Below are 19265 nucleotides of genomic sequence, written 5' to 3' on the forward strand. Positions count from 1 at the left end.
CAGTAAAATATTGGAGCTGGGAATCCAAAGCCAGGTCTCACTGCTACCAAAGCTCACACCTGACTGCCATTGCCTGCCTATGGCACCACAGGGGCCAATGTGTGCTCGCTGGTGTGGAGGGGCGGAGCAGAGGGAACTTGGATCTGGCAGGGAACAGTGTTGCCTGAGCCCTACAGTGACAGAAGACCGAGCTTTGACAGAAACCACTCAACAGCCTATTGAGGGGGGTGGGGTGGGGCTGGTCTCACTTCAGACCCCAATCCCTGCAGGAGATTCAACAACAGGACAATGGCATTTTTATTTACAACTGGACCAAAAAAAGGCATACAGGCATTTTTTTTTTAGTTAAAAATAATAATGATGATGATTTAAAAAGTCAGAAAAATCGACGATGTTTGAAACCTTTAGGAAGAGTTCATTCCTCCCTGCCCCCCACCCCCAAAACAGAAATCTCTTAGGGGAAAAAAAAAGAATAAAAAATTTTAATGAACAAAATATTCCAATATCATTCTCTACTCTTAGGTTCCTTTTCTCCAACCTGATTCCGGGGCCACCACTTGGCGCTGCAGTTACTGTGAGGCAAGATCGAGAAGTTGACTGGCTTGACTGATGCGGCCTGGGAGGCCGCTGGGAGTGTGGGAGAGAGGGGCAGAGGTGTGTTCCTAGATAACCAGCATTCTGAGCTTTGTCTCCTGGTGCAAGTCCCACAAGGCCTGGAGCAGGGTGAGTGGCTGGAACTGGGGCCTAATCCCAGGGTGATTTGGTCTCTTACAACTTAGGAACAAATGTCTGCCATGCGCAGGGAGTGATGGGAGATGGGAGGACCGGGAATGTATGGAGGAGCCAGGTCAGCCACCGAGCCCCTTCTTTCTAACTTGGGGACCCTGGGCTTCTTGTCCACTCCCGGGACCAGGGGAAGGAATGACAGAACTTACCTTCCACCTTCCTTCTCAAAAGGGGTTTTCTGGGTATCCCAAAAATGAGGAGCCAGGAAATCAGGCGGAGGGGATGGGTCTGTCTGAAAGAACTGAGTGTGAACATCGAGGCCGGGAGATGTTAGGGAGAGAGTGCCTCGGCCCAGCCACCCAAAGCAGAGGACCTGAGGTCTCTGGGCCTCCATGCTCTGCCCTGAAGTGGGGGAGAAGAGGGTCCACCACTAGCACACTGGAAAGAGCTGGGGAGCAAACCTTCCCGGACATAGCCCCATGGACACTTGGCTCTAGAAATACATGGCCCCAGGTCCGGTTTCTTGGCACACAATCCGTTTGTTGCAGGTCTCTTCTCTTCGTCCTTGTTGGTCCAGCAAACTCCAGCCGCTCTGAACAGAGGTGGCTCCTGCTGTCTCGGGGAACCTGGCCCCTGTACTTCCGGGGGTTTCCTTGTAGCAGCCAAGACTTGCTCATGTTCCTGGTGAGAGGACCCAGAGGTCTGGCTGGAACCTGGCCGTGGGTAGCCCTGGAAGGAGGCTGGGGAGGAGAGAAGCGGGAGCAAGAGGGGCTGGCAGAGGCCGATGGCACTGGGGCGCTGTCCAGGCTAGAGCTGTGCTTGGTGGTGGCATCACGGGTGAAGATGAGCGGCAAGAGACTCAAAGCCCTCACTGAGGGCCCAGTGTTTCCTCTTCCAGTTAGTCACGGAGTTGCCAGCAGCTCTGAGGAACTGAGATGGAGACACTGACCAGAACCCACTATCTCCGTGGATTTATCCATCTTGGATCCATTTGTTTAAAAAACTAAGGGGGAAAAAAACCCAAACCGAAAATAAACCTGAATAAACAGGTCAGAGAGTTCCTGTTGGAGGGAACTTTCTTAGCACTGATGAAAAAACAATCCAGAAAAACTCATCCCCCACAGAACTGGAATAAGATGAAGAAAATGCAAGATTTATCTACAGGCCCTCCCGCCCCCACACAGCCCGGATCCAGGAACACCGTGCCAGGAGGTACATTCCAAATGAGCAGGAGTTACTTTATTTTGTGTGCCTGCAGTCCCCCACGCAGGGTGGCCTCCTGTCCAAGGACGAAGCGGGCCTGGCCACGGTCCACCCCATCAGTCTATCTTCACGGCAGCGTAGATCTTGCGGACAAACATGTAGGCTGCATAGAAGCCGATGGTGCCCGTGAGCAGCCAGAAGGAGAGAACCATGAGGGCCGTGTATCCAAAGTACAGGAGAGAGGGGATGAACTCAACGATGTCCAGCTGGGGCAGTGAGCAGAGAGAGAAGAGAGGGGCGGATGCTTAGTGCCAGTCAATTTCAGCCAACCTGGGAACCCCACCCTCTCACTGATCTCACAGGTGGGTAAAGGCCCATGGCTACTCCACAAGTAGACCAGGGCCTGTGTTGCCTTGCATGCTCATGACCTCATGGGAGCCAGGGCCAGAATACCACTTTCTTCCAGTAACCAAAGCAATGCAGCAGCACTCCTGGGTGGCCCGAGCAGCAGAAAGGGGGTGGGCAGGTGAGGAAGGTTTTGTTCAAGGTTCCTACTTGAAGGACCAGTGAGCCACCATCAACCTGCCTCCTCCCCAGAGGGTTTTCATTTTTGTTAACAACTCCCAGTGGTTCTTATCTTGCAGGGTCTTAGATGGCCTACTCTAGACGGGGTAGGGTTCAGAGGTCTGGGCAGAAAGGCTAGAAACCTCTGTTGTGATGGTATTTGTGGGACAAATGGAGCTTATCTGGAACCCTGTAATCAAGATCACCAGTGTGGGGCCCATATTGTGGCACAGCGGGTAAAGCTACCACTTGTGATACTGGCATTGCATACAGGTGCTGGTTTGAGTCCGGCTGCTTCACTTCCAATCCAGCTCGCTGCTAAAGGCCTGGAAAAGCAGCGCAAGATGGCCTAAGGGCTTGGGCCCCTTCACCCATGTGGGAGACTCAGAAGAAGCTCCTGGCTTCTGGCTGTGGTCTGGCCCAGCCCCAGCTGTTGTGGCCATGTAGGAGAGTGAACCAATGGATAGAAGACCTCTCTTTTCTCTGTGTCTCTCCCTTTCTCTTTCTCTGTAACTCTGCCTTTCAAATCACCAGTGCACTGGGACTCATGGCCACAAAATTCCAGGAGCCCAGACGCGAACAATAAAAAAAGCAATATGGGCCACCATCTGAGGCTCTCTCCTGAGCCCAAGGGACGAAGGCCACACTTTCAAGCTCAACACCTCGTCTCTCTTTATGAGCATTCTTGTGGCTAGAGACAGGGTGAGGGGATGGAGAACAAGGGGCAGAGCAGTGGTCAAACCAGCAAAGGATGAGCAAAGGCCAGAGACAGGAAGGCTCTCAGGTCAGGGGGCCCTTGGCCGTGGTGCAGACAACTTTAGAGAAGGAAGACTGGGCAGGAGGGAGGAAGGACAGGAGGCTGAGATACCACCTCTAGTTTTTGTTTGTCCAACGCTATTTTCTGTCGTTCAGCTTCCAGGTGTTTTGCAGAACACACTGGCTACTGTGTGGTCCTCCTGGGGCCATCAATTCTGGTATAGCACTGAACAACAGTGTACAGCCTATGCACACCAGTGAGGTCTTCCAGGGACTGCTATGCAATGGTACAGGAAAGATACTCTCTTGGTGGCAGTGCTGCCACTGTCCACCTCCTACATCATGGAAAGATTTTGTCTGCAGAATGAAGCCAAAAGACGACGCACACAATGAAGGTATGGATTCAGAGCCCTAACATCTTCTGAGACCCCAGATCTAACCATGTCTGGAGCCAGAACTCCAATTTCTTAAACTTTCAGTTAATTCAGACAACAAACTGTTTTTCCTCAAGCCAGTTTGAACTGGGTTTTGGTCACTTGCCACTCACAAGAATTCTGAATAATGTGAGCTGTAGAGGAGGGAGACATTTGTTCTGAGTGATGCAGGAATGAGACTAAAGTCCAAAGACAGAAGTTACAGGGAGGCAGACTGCAGTGTAAATCAAGAAAGACCTCGATAATGACAGGAGCTGCCTAGAGAGAATGTGAGTGTCAGGAAGAAGTATCTTCTCTGTCACTTGATGTGCTGTGGCATGGGTCAGCAAACCTCTTCTTGAAGGGCTAGATTATATAAATATTTTAAGTTCTGCATGCCAAATGGTCTTTGTGGCAACTACTTATCTCTGCCAAGGCAGTGTGAAAGCAGACACAGCCATTATGGAAACGAACGAATATGGCTGTGTTCCAATAAAACTTTATTAACAAAAACAGGCCTGCTGGTCCACACAGTTTGCTGACCTCCAATCATTTACAGGGACGGGACTGTGGAAGTGAGACATGGTGATCAGACTGGAAACAGGCATGGAGCACTGCACTGAGACAGTCTTAAGAATCCTGTCCAACTTGATGTTTGAGAAAGGGCATTGCCAAGTTTCAACCCACTGACCTGTGACTCAGTTTGCAAATACAAATACACCTTGGTTACAAAAGGATGACTGCTTGCTTTTGAGTTTTGGAGACCAAGGTACAACAGGTGAGATCAAGTCTTCAGTGTCAGTCTTGGAGGTGAGGAGCTCATCACTGCTCCCCCAAACTCCTCGCATTGGACCATCTGGTTCACATGTCATATACGCATCTATCAGACTTGTCACGGGATCTGGCTGCGTTCTTCCTCATGCCACTCTCTGGGGACAGCAAGCCAGCCTCCTGCTTGTCATGAGCCCACATGACCCAGGGGCCTCACACAGCAAGACGTGGGAGACGCAAGCAGAGGCCTTGCCACTCTCTTCTGACTGCAGGACTGAACAGTACTTGGAGTGAAGATGAGGAAGCCTCCAGGGACAGAGACCCCCGCCTCAGGTCCTAGGTTTAGTTCTGATGGTATCTCAGCCTCCTGTGTTTTCGTCTTTATTAATTCTTTCATCTTCTCGATCCTTTGATGCTACTGTTTCTTTTTTCCAGTTTCTTGAGGTAAATACTGTTTGATCAGTCTCTTTTATTTCCTATTCTAAGCAATGAAGCTGACATACTGACTTTAGGTACTGCTTTGGCTGCATGCATAGGTTTTGCATGCAGGATTCTTATTGTCATTTATCCTGAAAGCTTTTGTCTCTCAAATATTCAGAACATTGATTCTCTCCTTTCTAAAAAGATCACCGTTCCAGGGCAGGCATCTGGCCTTGTGGTTAAGATGCCCATGTCCCCCACTGGAGTACCTGAGTTTTGACTCCTGGTTCCTGACTCCAGCTTCCTGCCAATGCAAATCCTGGGAGGCAGCAAGGACAGCTCAGTAATGGGGTTCCTGCCACCCAAGATTGAATTACTGCTTCCTGGCTTTGGCTTTGACCTAGACCCAGTCATTGCAGATAGCATACAAGAAGGGTGTCCATCTCTCAAAAAAATACCATGTTCTAGAGTAGAAATAGTTCTGGATGACACTGGTCCACCCCCTTCAGGACAGGAAGTACAATTCAGACACACAAGCTTTTCTCCCAGCGTTCTCCTCACAACCACCCTGCCTAAAGAGGACCAAGGGGACTTCCTCAAGGAGGGCAGTACCTTGTTTACAAAATAAAAGATGGCATAGACCAGAACGTAGAACGCGGATCCCCCGGAGACTAGGAAATTCCTCCACCACCAGCGGTAATCCTGAGGGGGAAACAGGAAGAGTCACTGCTGCCTCAGGCAGAACTTCTTGCCAAATTTCACAGTTGCCCAAGGGGCTGAAGACTCAGGGTGACAGCAGTAATACTTGGGTGACAGAAATGTTTTATCACTTGCCTGTGATGGTGGTTACACAACTACATGTATTTCTGTCAATTACACAGTTGTACACTACAAAGTATAAACTTCACAAATTATACTTCAATTTTTTAACAAAACCAACAAAAGTGAATAATTAACATTTCTTCAGCAAAGCTTAACACATGCCAGGCACCATTCTAGGTGGCACCTGTGAATCAGCTCATTTAGTCCCTAGGCAGCTATCTGAGCTGCATCCTATTAGTATCCCTGTCACACTGAGGAGGGATGGAAGGCACAGAGGCTAAGCAACTTGCTCAGGACACACAGTTGCTAAGAGAGGAACCACGATTCCGGCCTAGGCTGTTTGTCTCCTGGCCCTCGCACACCCACTGTGCATGAGCAGTCACCAGCTGCAGCAGACTGCAGAAACTGCTTCTGAGTGGACACACTGCTGACAGATGTGCTGTCTTCTCAGGTCATGGTGGGTACTCCCACACAATGTGCTCAGGCAGCTTTCTAACCTCAACGGACGGCTGAGTACACGGAGGTTTGGAGAGGGAAGTTATGTGCTGGCCCAAGAGCTTGTCACCAGAAAGGGGGAAGGGCACAAGAGCCTCAGCCTCTTTGGACAGCCCGTGAGCCAGTGCAGGACCTAGTGCCCCTACCCCTGCCCCAGCTCCACCGTCCTCACCTCTGCACACAGCTGGAAGTACACCATGACGATGCTGATTTGTGAACAGGACACCACCAGGATGATGAAAACAAGGAACAGGAAACCAAAAAGATAATAGAATTGATTCTCCCAGATTGCCTGTGGAGACATCAGACAGAGTCTTCAGCCAGCCTGCATCCCCCAAGCTGCCCCTCCCGTGGCACATCACTTGTCCCAAGGGCATGCCTGTGGCCTGGCATACAAGTTCTCTTCCCTAGAGTAGCAGATGAACCAGAGACATTCAGAAAAGGACTGGGGTAAGGCTGAGCCTACTGTGTACTGTGGGTGTACCTCAGCCTGAACTCATTCCAATCAAAATTACAGCTGACTCAATAACAACATGAGTTTGAATTATTGGTACACTCATATGTGGATTTTTGAGAAGATCTGAGATAATTTGAAAAACTTGCAGATGAACTGTGTAGTCCAGGAATTTTATCATAAAATTGAGAAAAAGGAACGCCATGAATACATAATATATGTAGATAATGGGGTTATCATTTACTCCCATTAAATATGTGCAAATTTATTGTAAAAAGTTAAAGTGTATCAAAACTTTCATACAGCCTACACAAGGCACCCTTTGTGGTGGAAGAAGTGTAAACAATCCTAAGCACAGTATTAATCACACTGCACACTGTATGACTGGAGTGACTTGGCAGCCACTTCCCACGGCTCCGCGGGGCTCAAGAGTTCCACGTATCATGTAAACGCCGTGCAACTAAAGTGCGAACTGCAGCAAAAAGTGGCCTTGCACCGATCCCGCATGTTGCTCATGTATATAATACCAATAAATCCCAAATGTACTCATTGACTTCATCAGTGAGGTTTTCTGTCAACAGCAGACCATTAGCAATGTTTTGGGGAGGCAAAAGTTTTACATTTTTTTTTCTTTTTAAAGATTCACTTATTTATTTGAAAGCAGAGTTACAGAAAGGCAGAGAGAGAGAGAGAGAGAGAGAGACAGAAAGAGACAGAGAGAGACAGAGAGAGTCTTCCATCTGCTGGTTCATTCCCCAAATGGCTGCAACGGCTGGAGCTGCACTGATCCGAAGCCAGGAGCCAGGAGCTTCTTCCAGGTCTCCCACGTGGGTGCAGGGGCCCAAGGACGGAGGCCATCTGCTGCTTTCCTGGGCTACAGCAGAGAGCTGGATTGGAAATGGAGTAGCTGGGACTTGAACCGGCACCCACGTGGGAGCCGGCACTGCAGGCGGTGGCTTTACCCGCTACGTTACAGCGCTGTCCCTTTACGTGGATTTTTTGACCATGTTGGTGTTCAAAAGTTAACCGTACACAGGAGCCACCACCACTTAGGGGCAGCTTGTCACATGCCAGGTGTTGTGCTACATGACTTTATTCCTCTCCACATGCGAGTTTAAAACTTGGCCTTTGCTAGCTGAGAAGTGAAGGCTTAGAGTGGCTAGCGACCGGCCCAGAGTCACAGGGACACATGGAAGGTCCTCCCTGGGGGGTGCACAGCAGGCAAAGGGCAGCCAACAACCCTCTGACCAGCTTCCAGGCAGGCCTGGGTGGGCAGGGGAGTGTGCAGGGAGGCTCCCCTGCTCTCTGGAATAGCAGACACTTGCCGTGTGCTGACTTGCTGCAGGGGACCGCATGTGCTGCGCACTGAGCTGGGCGAGCCAAACTTGCATGGTTCTGAAGAGCCCTCCTGTCAGCTCTCATCTCGGCACTCTTGGCAGGAGGAGTCATCATCGCAGCAATAGCATTTCCTGAATGCCAAGCACCCTGGCAGGTATTACTTTATCCCCGCCACAGACATCTCTTTCCTGCGAGCTGTGAGTATGTGGACTGTTAGATATGAGGTAGGACCCAGAAATCAAAGCTGGGGGCTTTGTGGTATAGTAAGTTAAGCCTCCGCCAGCAGTGCTGGCATCCCATATGGGTGCCAGTTGGAGTCCCGGCAGTTCTCTTTCCAGTCCAGCTCCCTGTTAATGACCTGGGAAAGCAGTGGAAGATGGCCCAAGTGATTGGGCCCCTGTACACATGTGGGAGACCTGGAAGAAGCTCCTGGCTCCTGACCATCTGGGGAGTGAACTAGTGAATGGAAGACCTCTCTCTGCTGTCTGTAACTCTGCCTCTCAAATAAATCTTAAAAAAAAACAAAAACAAACAAACAAAAAAAACCAATCAAAGCTGATGCAGCAAGACTGCAAATCACAAGGCGAATAATTGGGTAGTACAGAACAGCTTTTGGGCACCAGGTCTGGACCACACGTACACCAGACCCTGCACAGCTCACTTCACTCCCCAGCTCTCCTGGGCGGCAGCACTGTTGCCTGAGTCGAGGGAGAGGGAGGGGCTCTGTCACCTCACAGCGGTGAGAGCAGAGCACCCAGTGGAGGGAGAGCCCGGGCCTGCGCGGCTGGGGCTGCACATGTAGGGCAGAGCACAGGCAGCAGTACTCACACTGTGGGGCAGAGCACAGGCAGCAGTACTCACACTGTAGGGCAGAGCACAGGCAGCAGTACTCACACTGTAGGGCAGAGCACAGGCAGCAGTACTCACACTGTGGGGCAGAGCACAGGCAGCAGTACTCACACTGTAGGGCAGAGCACAGGCAGCAGTACTCACACTGTAGGGCAGAGCACAGGCAGCAGTACTCACACTGTGGGGCAGAGCACAGGCAGCAGTACTCACACTGTGGGGCAGAGCACAGGCAGCAGTACTCACACTGCGGGGCAGAGCACAGGCAGCAGTACTCACACTGCGGGGCAGAGCACAGGCAGCAGTACTCACACTGAAGGGCAGAGCACAGGCAGCAGTACTCACACTGAAGGGCAGAGCACAGGCAGCAGTACTCACACTGTGGGGCAGAGCACAGGCAGCAGTACTCACACTGTGGGGCAGAGCACAGGCAGCAGTACTCACACTGTGGGGCAGAGCACAGGCAGCAGTACTCACACTGTGGGGCAGAGCACAGGCAGCAGTACTCACACTGTAGGGCAGAGCACAGGCAGCAGTACTCACACTGAAGATGAAGAAGAGCTCGATGAACATGGCGCCAAAGGGCAGGATTCCAGCCATGAGGATGCTGCCGCAGAAAAAGAAGGTCACTGCTGCCCGAGACCAGGCTCCCAGGAAGCCCCACGCTCCCTCCTGAACCAGAGCCTGAGTGGCCACATGACGTTCTAACACTATTGCTGCCTCTTGACAAGTAGGCAGGGCAGGCATCATTCTCCCCATTTCACAGATGGGAAACTGAAGTTCAGAGAGGTGGGGTGACTTGCCCGAGGTCCAAGTTAAACAGTGTTAGCCGGTTGAGCATTCTCCTCTCAACCCATCCCACCATCCTTGTTCACTGGCCAACACCAAGTCTGGCCTCAACCTTGTCCTCTTTACTCTGGAGTAAAACTGAGCGTTCATGACACCTACAGAGCCACTAGAGCTGCCTGAACACTGGTCAGAGCACCCTGACACAGGGAACCCTCTTCCACGTCCTCCTAACAAGATGGTGCAGGGGAGTACTGGCCTCATCCACTTTCGCCCCTGCCAGAAGACTTACCCCACAAATCGGTTCATGTACCACCGCTGCTCAGGGATCTGCCGGGGGATCTGGTTGGTGCGCACAGGGTTGTCATATGGCTGCTTGCGGAAGCCGAAGTAGTAGCCCAAGTAGACGAGCGGCAGGGAGATCCCGAACCACATGCACAGCAGAGCCACCATAGTGGGGAAGGGCACCTGCGGACCCAGTGCCATGTGACTCTCAACAAGCCCCGAGGCCCGGGATGGGGGCTCTGCAAGGGCAGGACGGACCTTTCGGGATCCAGGGAAGGAGAGTCCATGTGCACAGCAGGGCCACCGTGGTAGGAAAGTCCTGCACATGTACCACACACGCCCCTGCCCCCGGCCACCACAGTGCTCCTGGTCAGAATCTCTTGGGACTGATCCCAGCCGTGGAGACAGAGAGTACAGTTGGGGGCCATTCGGGCTTCCAGTGAAGAAGGAACTCCAGCATCCCAGAGGAGCCCAGCATCCAGGGAGGGAGTGGGGAAGAATAGGGAAAGAGGGAACCGAGAACATGCAGGGGAGAGGAAATGGTCAGGATGGAAATTACATGTGGTAATTAAGCAAAGAAAGAAGAAAACTTATGTATACATAGATCCCATTTTAGTTTGGGGCTGATGCTGTGCATAGCAGGTAAAGCCACTGCCTGCAGAGTCATCATCCCATATGGGTGCCTGTTCAAGTCCTGGCTGCTCCATTTCTGATCCAGCTCTCTGCTATGGCCTGGGAAAGCAGTGGAAGATGGCCCAAGTCCTTGGGTCCCTGCACCTACATGGGAAGACCTGGAGGAAGCTTCTGGCTTTGGATCAGCACAGCTCCGGCCATAGTGGCCAACTGGGGAGTGAACCAGCAGATGGAAGACCTCTCTCTCTGCCTTTCCTTCTCTCTCTGTGTTGAGGGTGAGGGAGGGGCTCTGACTTTCAAATAAACACATAAATATAAATATTTATGTAATATAAATTATAATTCATATAATTATATAAATTATAAATACAATATTTATAGATTGGTATTAAATTATATTCATATAAATATAATATGAATATATAAATATGAACACATAAACACACAGTTTATATAAATATTTATTTATATAAACATAAAATATAAAAAATATATAAATAAATAAATAACTCTGACTTTCAAATAAATAACTATTTAAAAAAAACCACATTTATGTATATGTGCCTGGAAAGGCCTACACCAAAAAGCGAGCAGTACTTCCCTAGGGGAGATACAAGGATAAGAACTAATTTTTCATACAAATAATGCAAAAAGGAAGAAATTAATGTATGTACTTATTACAATGTATGTATGCATGTACTTATTACAAAGTTAACTTCATATAAATGTTTGCTTTTTTAATTTTAGAATTCCATAATTCTATTTCAGATGTGTCTATAAAACGGAAGACTGAAGAGATACACATTAAAGATCCATATAGTCTTCATCTCTGGGTGGTTGGGTTCAAAGTTATTTTAATTTAACTTCTCTGAATTTCCCAAAATTTGCACAGTGAGCACTGATGGCGCTGTTGGTAGATGGGTGGAAATGTTGAAAGGAAGGAGGAACAGAGACACAAGGGAAGCGGAAGTGGAAGGCAGAGCACGCCTTTCCCAGGGGCAGCTTCTCAAGCTGCTGCAGAACCCAGCCGTCCGGCTGCCTGGACTCCTCCGCCTCACTGGAGAACCTTTAACAGGTGGCACCACTGCTCAGGCTGGGATGCCAAATGCCCGCCCACCTCTACCACAGCCCTGCTACCCCAAGATCCCATCTCCTCTACCCTCAGGGTTCAAAATCCTACCCAATGCAACCGGGGCAGCTGCTAGCCACACAACAGACTGGAGCTGGCAGAATACCCATTGTAAGGAGAAGACAGCGTCCTTCTCCCCTTCCTCTGCTTCCACCTGCAGGGGCTGGTGGTGAGTGCAGGGATGCTGGGAGAGACCTGCTTTTGGTTGCTGCCCTAACAGTCTCCCATCAGGCAGCTGCTCCTTAACCAAGACAAAGGGAAGTTCCCTACGTGGCCGCTGGACCACAGACACCTCCCTTTTGAGAAGTGAGCTTGGTTAGTTGTCTCAGAGTCCACAGAAAGGCCAGGGCCAGGGCACAGACAGCACTGGGGAAAGACCAGCCAGTCCCCAGCCCTCAGGCCTGGGAACAGAATTTTGGGAAGTCAGCAGTCGGAAGGGAAAAGCAGGAAGTGACTCGGCGGAGTGGGGTGGGAGGGGCCGGGAGGGCGAGAGGAAGGGCACTTACCGCTCCCGATGAGTGCTTTCCCCAGATGAAGCAATTCAATATAAAGCAGATGCCAAACACCACGCCAGGGTACAGTGTCGCTGTCTGGGAGCAAGAGGGGCCAGGTTGGGGAGCTGCATCCAGGAAGCTCTGAGACCAAAGTTACAAACTCATCTCCTCCAAAACTCAGCTCAAGTATCATTCCTTCCACACGGCGGACACAGGCAGGACTTCCACACCATGGCCTCTTCCATCCCTGAAACGGCCCCTTCCTTGCTCTCCTCCCAGGAAGACATAATTAAGTTCCCAACTTAATGAAAATTCGACTTAAGATTTTTCAACTTTATGATGGCGTGGAAAATGATGCCCATTCAGTAGAAACCATAATGTGATATTTGGTAGATTAGGTTTATTCAAAGCATTTTCAACTTAGCATATTTTCAACTTACAACAGGTTTACTGGGACATAACCCCTTTGGAAATCGAAGAGCATCAAAGAACTCTGTTCCATCAAGGGTGGAACAGAGAGTCAAACCTGGGCAGTCTGACCCTAGTGCCCATGCTCCAGACCCAGTACAGAATAGTCTAGTCAGCCAGAACCTCTTGGGCTGGGGTACAGGCACAGGGAACCAAGCCCTAGACTTAGAGTTGAGCCTCCTCCTCGCTACACTGCAGCAATCAGGCCAGAGACCGCTGTGGCTGCCTGAGCATCTAGGCGAGTCACAACTTCAACGACCAAGGCCCTCCGAAACCTGATGCGCAACATCTGCTACCAGTTTCATCTCTGGCCTGCCGCCACCTGCCTCCCCGCCCACTGCTCCTGCATGCTCTCAGTCTCCTTCCATCTACACAACCCTAAAAGCTGGATACAACGATCCCCATCGGAGAAATGAGGACGCTGAGGCTCAGAGTGTGTAAGGTTATCAAGCCAGCAGAACAGACTGGGATTCAGGCAATTCTAGGGTCAGGCCCTTCTGCAGGCTGCTTCCTTCCACCTGAAAGGTGACCCTCAGGTGTCACTTCTTCCCTTCCTGTGTGTTCCTGCTTTATTCTCTGCATGGCAGGCAATTCCTCACCTGCCTTCCTGGCTGAAATTTATGGGCTGGGCACCATCTTAGACATAGGGGTATGAACAGGAAGAAAAAATTCCAAGAAAAAGACAGACACATACACGGAAAGCAATACAGAAAGGCAGAATGTGCAGGCACAAGGCCTTGCCCAGCTCCTCTGGGGCACCAGGGAGGACTCAGAGGTCCGAATGGTGGGAGGAGGCTTCTATAGGATGATGGTGGAGCTAAGACCTAAGGGATGAGGCGATGCCAGCCAGGGGAAGGGAGAGGGGCAGGGCCCAGGCAAGGCTGGAGGAGAGAAGGGAAGTTGTACTCTCAAAACTGCTGTGGACTACAGATGTCCATCTGTGGTGGGAGGGTGGGACACCAGGGGAGGGTCAGAGTCTTGCCAGGAGACTGTGGAGGGCCAAGGAAGTTCAAGGGGCAAAGACAACTGAACATGGGCCAGAGCCTTGACCATGAAGACATGAAGGGGATCCGTAGTATATCTGGCAGGAAAACCTTCAACACCTGATGTCTTAAGACATAAGGTATCAGGAGGAGGAGGAGGAGGAGAAAAGGCCTTTTCTCATGTTTCTGGTTTGGGGGCGAATGATGCAAGGGGACATTTTGGGTAAGAGACTGGGTTTGGCGGAGGCCCCACTGAGGAAGATCCTGGCTGGTTTCTGGTAGGAGACCTCACCAGGAAAGAACATCACCAGCGGCGGTGAGTGGTGGGCTTTATTCTTCTCTAGGTCCCTTGCTCTCAGCACACGGGGGCCTTCACCATTGCAGCTCCTCTTTAGTGTGTGGGGGGGTTTGCTCCATGCCAGAGGGGTGGCAACAGGAACAGACACTTGAGCTCCCTTTGAGCTCCTGACAGCTGCAAGAATGGTTTCAGACACTGGAACTAGAGGCTGCTTTGAGTTTGGGCACCCAGAAGTGTTCCTGGTCCTCTAAGGGAATGACCCCCAGGCTCCCCCCAGCTTCTAAGGTCTTCTCTGCAAACAAGGCCGCACTCCCCGGCGAAGAGAATGAAAAGGAGTCATCCTCACTGAAGAGCAATGGAGGTACCAAAGTCTGGTGCCCGGGGAGGTGATTCTCTTCACTCTGCCAGGCTGGCTGTTCCCCCAGCAGCTGGGCTCAAATGTCATTCTGATCCCCTATCTCTTCTCTTGCTTGAGCCATCAGACAATGTAGTCTAAAAGTCACCTAAACTCAACCCCCTTGTTTTAGATAGTGCAACTATGGCCCCAAGAGGCTCTGCTCCCCAGTGTTCCTGCTTGGCCTCCAGCCCAACATTCCTCACCAGACCTGGCTATACTTCTGAGGAGCCCAGGAAGAGGATCCTCAGATCCCCAAGAAACTGGCAGGAGGCCAGAGACACTTACACAAAAGGCTCCCTTCTTCCACCGATGGCCTTTGAGCGTGCGGTAGAGACGGCCGGCAGAAAATCCGCCAAACACCCTGTGGGGAAATACAGATCCATACCGGGGGACTGTTAGTGCAGGGAAGAGCTTGTGCCAGCCCCTGGGACCCCTTCTGACACACCTACCCCATGAACATGAAGAGGAAGCAGGCTGTGGTCATGAGAGCTCCCCGGCTGGAGGGTGACAGCATCCCGAGCATGGCCACAACTGTGGAGGGAGGCAGGCGGCAGAGAGTCAGGATGGCTGATCGCTAGGTCCCTGGCTCCCACCCCGGTCATACTCATAGGCCCCTTTCTCTCTTGGCCCTCTCAACAGTATAGTCCTTTCCCCTCTACAGGAGAAGCCAGGGTCTTAGCTGGGATCCAGGTGGCTGTAGCAGTTGTCGGGCCTTGACTGGCTACATCTCAGCTGTAGCTTCCAGACTAGAAAGTACTAATTACAAATACCAGCTCATTGAATCCGTTTGTCAACTCTGGAAGGTAGACACCCATTCCCCCATTTCTCAGACAAGGAACTGATGCTCACCAAGGTTAAATGGCTTGTTCAAGGTAATAATGCTTGGAGGCATGAGACTGAGATACAAATTAAGGCAGACTGACTTCAGAGTTGTCTGTAAGTACAAGTGTTTTCCCTTGTTTAAGAAAAAAGATTTGATTCTAGTCCTAATTTTGGTGCTGACTCTGTGTAAGCCACTGAGCCTCTGAATACAGGACAACATCCCAGCGCTGCTGTGCAGGTTCACTGACAGGTGGGCTCCATAAATGGAGCTGGCAGCTAGGAGGACACTCACCGCGCCAAGGGCCTGGGGCGGTGGCAGATACAGGCGGCTGTCTGGCGCAGAGACACTGACATGCCCCCTAGTGCTGAGTGCTAGGCCCCCTTCTCCAGGAGGGAAACCCAATCTTTTCTCCTTATGGCACATGGAAGAGGGAGCCATGCCTCTGACCAAGGCCCAGGCTCATGTGGGGACAGGAGCCCACACATAGGCCTCCCGGCTCACTCACAGATGACGATGAGAATCATACAGAAGAGCTGAATGCCTGAGCCCAACAGGGAGCTGAGGATCATGGGGTACTGGGGAGGCCTGAAGACATCACCGTGCACCAACTTCCACCCAGACTCCTCCATGGTGTCTTCCTGCAGCAAAGAGCCAGAGAGTGAGGCTATTTCTTGAGGACAGTGACAAATCCCACAGGGAACTCCCCCAGTCTCCCTGACCAGAGCTGAGAGTCCCACAGGTGTCAACCAGCTCTGCTCTGACACAGAAGTATAAGTGATAAGAAAACCATCATGCTGGGAAAACAGGCTACAAACATGATGCCTGACTTGTGGTCAAGTTAAGACGCTGCCTGTGATGCCAGCATTCCATACTGGAGTACCGGTTCAAGTGCTGGCTTATCTGCTTTCAATCCAGCTCCCTGCTAGTGCACCTGGGAAAGCAGTAGCAGATGGCTCAAATGCTTGGGCCTCTGCCACCCACGTGGGAGACACGGATGGAGTTCTAGGCTCCTAGCTTCCACCTGGCATGGCCCCGGCTATTGTGGCCACCTAGGGGAGTGAACCAACAGAAGGAAGATTTCTTTCTCTTTTTGTCTCTCCTTCTCTCTCAGCCTTTCAAATAATAAAATAAATGTTTAAAAAGACAAACAAAACATGATGCTTATAGCTGCATAAGAGGAAAATAGGGTAATTCCACAAACACAGTATGTGGAAAAACAACAGACACACTAATATGTTAATGGCAAGAGTTCCTGGATAGTGAGATTTCAAAGTATTTTTTTCTGATTATAAAAGAAATAAAAAGTTTAAAAAGGGGTTAGCACTGTGCTATAATAGCCTAAGCCTCCACCTGCAGCCCTGGCATTCCATCTGGGTGCCTGTTCATGTCCTGGCTGCTCCTCTTCTTATCCAGCTCTCTGCTTATGGCCTGGGAAAGCAGTGGAAGATGCTTTCTTCCCAAATGGTTGGGCCCCTACACCCACATGGCAGACCCGGAGGAAGCTCCTGGCTCCAAATCGGTTCAGCTCTGGCCATTGTGACCATTTGGGGAGTGAACCAGGGGACAGAAAACCTTCTTCTCTCCCTCTCTCTCTCTGTAACTCTCTTTCTCAAATAAATAAATAAAATCTTTAAAAAAATTTTTAAAAATTTTGGCATATGGTATGAAATTCAAAAGAACTAAAAGCAATGTTAAGTATAGAAAAAAATTGAAAATACAGAACAGAAAGACATAATAAAAAGACATATGCTTAAATAATGTCTATACATTAACAAAACAGTGATACCAATGGTTCCCTCTATTTCTTTTAGTCTTTTACATATGTACTCATCCATGTATGTAAGGGGGTTTCAATAAGAAGGTTGTGGAAAATAGAACTGAAAGATAACACAGGAGTGGGCACTGAGCCTAGTTAAGCCCTGGGTTTGACGCCAGGCTCAGGCTCCCAATTCTAGCTTCTTGTCACTGTAGAACCTGGGAGGCGGCCGACGATATCTCAGGTGATTGGACCCTGCCACTGCTGGGGGGACCTGGATTGTGTTCCTGGCTCCTGTCTTCAGCACGGCCCAGTCCTGGCCACTGCAGGAATCTGAGCCATAAAACAGTGGGTAATTCTCTATAGTGTGCATTTTCAATGAACTTTTTTTTTTTTTTCCCCTGACAGGAAGAGTGGACAGTGAGAAAGAGAGCCAGAGAGAAAGGTCTTCCTTTTTTTTCCATTGGTTCACCTCCCAATGGCCACTGCGGCTGGCGCACCGTGCTGATCCGAAGCCAGAAGCCAGGTGCTTCTCCTGGTCTCCCATGCGGGTGCAGGACCCAAGGACTTGGGCCATCCTCCACTGCACTCCCTGGCCATAGCAGAGAGCTAGACAGGAAGAGGAGCAACCGGGATAGAATCCTGTGCCCCGACTGGGACTAGAACCCGGTGTGCCGGCGCCGCAGGTGGAGGATTAGCCTATTGAGCCACGGCACCAGCCCAATGAACTTTTTTTTTAAATGTATTTGAAAGAGTTAGAGAGAGGGAGAGAGGGAGTGAGTAAGCTTGATCAGAATTAGAGCAGCCAGGATACTGGTGTCATAGGCGGCAACTTAACTCACTGCACCACAATGCAAGCCCCTCTATGAACTTTCTGAAACGCCCTCACTTAGGTATATGTATGCTTTAAATAATCAAATTGGGATCACAATGTTCCTTGTTAGAAGCATTTCCTCGTGTCAATAGATACTCTCTGAAATTAATTTCAAAGTTGTAATAAATACTTCTAGTTGAAGAATTTGTTTTTGATCCTTTCCTTTAGAAAATTCTAGAATTACCATGTCAAAGCAAGTTACCCATTTTACAGAGCCTAACATGAACTAACCATTACTTTCCTGAAAATGATGAACTTAAAACCCTCCAAGATACTCGTCTCATGTTAATCTTGCCAAACAGTTAATACAACCATGTAAACTTCATGTTCCCAAACTGTCTTAGGATTGTCTAGATCTGGGTTTTTGGGGATTATCCCCCAGTTTTTTCATAATGAGTGTTTATTGGCTATATGTAGTTCCTTGCCTGTAAATTTTCTGTTCATCATTTCATTAGAGACTTTAGATGTTTTCTGATTTGTTTAATTGTGACTTTTTAGTTGAGAGGTAGAGAGAGGCATAGCAAGCCACAGAGGCCCCACCTGCTGGTTCACTCCTCAAATGCCTGCAATGGCTAATTTAGGGCTGTGGCTGAGCTGAGGCTGGGAGCCAGGAACTAAATCCAAGTCTCCCAGGTGGGTGACCGGAACCCAGTTACTTCAGTCACCACTGTTGCCTGCCAGAGTTGGCATTAACCAGGACCTGGAGTCAGAAGCTAGAACTGGGAATTGGCCATATTAATAGATTTTTTTGTAAAATTTTTTATTTGAAAGTCGGAGTTACAAAGAGAGAGAGGGAGAAACAGAGGAGAGAGAGAGAGAGAGAGAGAGAGAGAGAATGTTTCATTTACTGGTTCATTCCCTGGAGGAGGAGGAGGAGGAGGAGGAGCAGGAGGAAGAGGAAGAGGAAGAGGAGGAGGAGGAGGAGGAGGAGGGGGGAGAGAGAGAGAGAAATGTTTCATTTACTGGTTCATTCCCCAGATCAAACCCAGGAGCTTCATCTGGGTCTCCCACATAGGTGCAGGGGACCAAGCACTTGGACCATTTTCTACTGCTTTTCTCAGGTTGTTATCAGGGAGCTAGATCTGAAAATTGAGCAGTGAGGACACAAACCAGTGCCCATATGGGATGCCAGCATCACAGGCTTTACCTGCTATGCCATAACATTGGCCCCCTGTTTACTGGCATCTAAACTGCTAGGCTAATACCTGTTTTTCCCTTTACGGTAGAGTGACATAGCAAGATCATCCATTTGCTGGCCACTCTCCTGCTTCAAGGCCCTGTAATAGCCAAGCCCTTGTTCTTGGTTTTCTAAAAGATTTTATACAAAGTTTTTCAACTGTACCACATTTTTCAAGTTAATATTCTGGATAACTAAGTACTCCCCCCCCCCCTATAATAAATTTTTCAATTCTTTCTCAAAGGGCCAGCATTGTGGCACAGCAGGTCAAGCTGCAGCCTGTGATGCCAGTAACCCATGCTGGAGTACCAGTTCAAGTCCCAGATGCTTCACTTCAGATCCAGCTCCCTGCTA

At 49.9% G+C, this 19265-nt stretch overlaps 1 protein-coding gene across 3 annotated transcripts in view; it reads right to left on the reverse strand.

Moving 5' to 3' along the window:
* Positions 1-279: 279 nt before the first annotated feature.
* TM9SF4 (transmembrane 9 superfamily member 4) overlaps positions 280-19265 on the reverse strand; it is a 53122-nt gene continuing 34136 nt past the window's right edge. For all 3 annotated transcript variants that reach the window (XM_070051964.2, XM_008256154.5, XM_070051963.2), the window contains exons 10-18: positions 15610-15742; positions 14731-14812; positions 14567-14642; positions 12148-12231; positions 9887-10062; positions 9352-9415; positions 6343-6462; positions 5466-5555; positions 280-2195 (exon numbers count right to left, since the gene is read on the reverse strand). In XM_070051964.2, the coding sequence (XP_069908065.1) occupies positions 2046-2195; positions 5466-5555; positions 6343-6462; positions 9352-9415; positions 9887-10062; positions 12148-12231; positions 14567-14642; positions 14731-14812; positions 15610-15742 (975 nt within the window). In that variant the 3' untranslated portion in view covers positions 280-2045. The remainder of the gene's footprint in view (positions 2196-5465; positions 5556-6342; positions 6463-9351; positions 9416-9886; positions 10063-12147; positions 12232-14566; positions 14643-14730; positions 14813-15609; positions 15743-19265) is intronic.

This window comes from Oryctolagus cuniculus, chromosome 11 (assembly GCF_051225735.1).
Source record: "Oryctolagus cuniculus isolate XC-2025 breed Fujian yellow rabbit chromosome 11, ASM5122573v1, whole genome shotgun sequence".
Taxonomy (NCBI): domain Eukaryota; kingdom Metazoa; phylum Chordata; class Mammalia; order Lagomorpha; family Leporidae; genus Oryctolagus; species Oryctolagus cuniculus.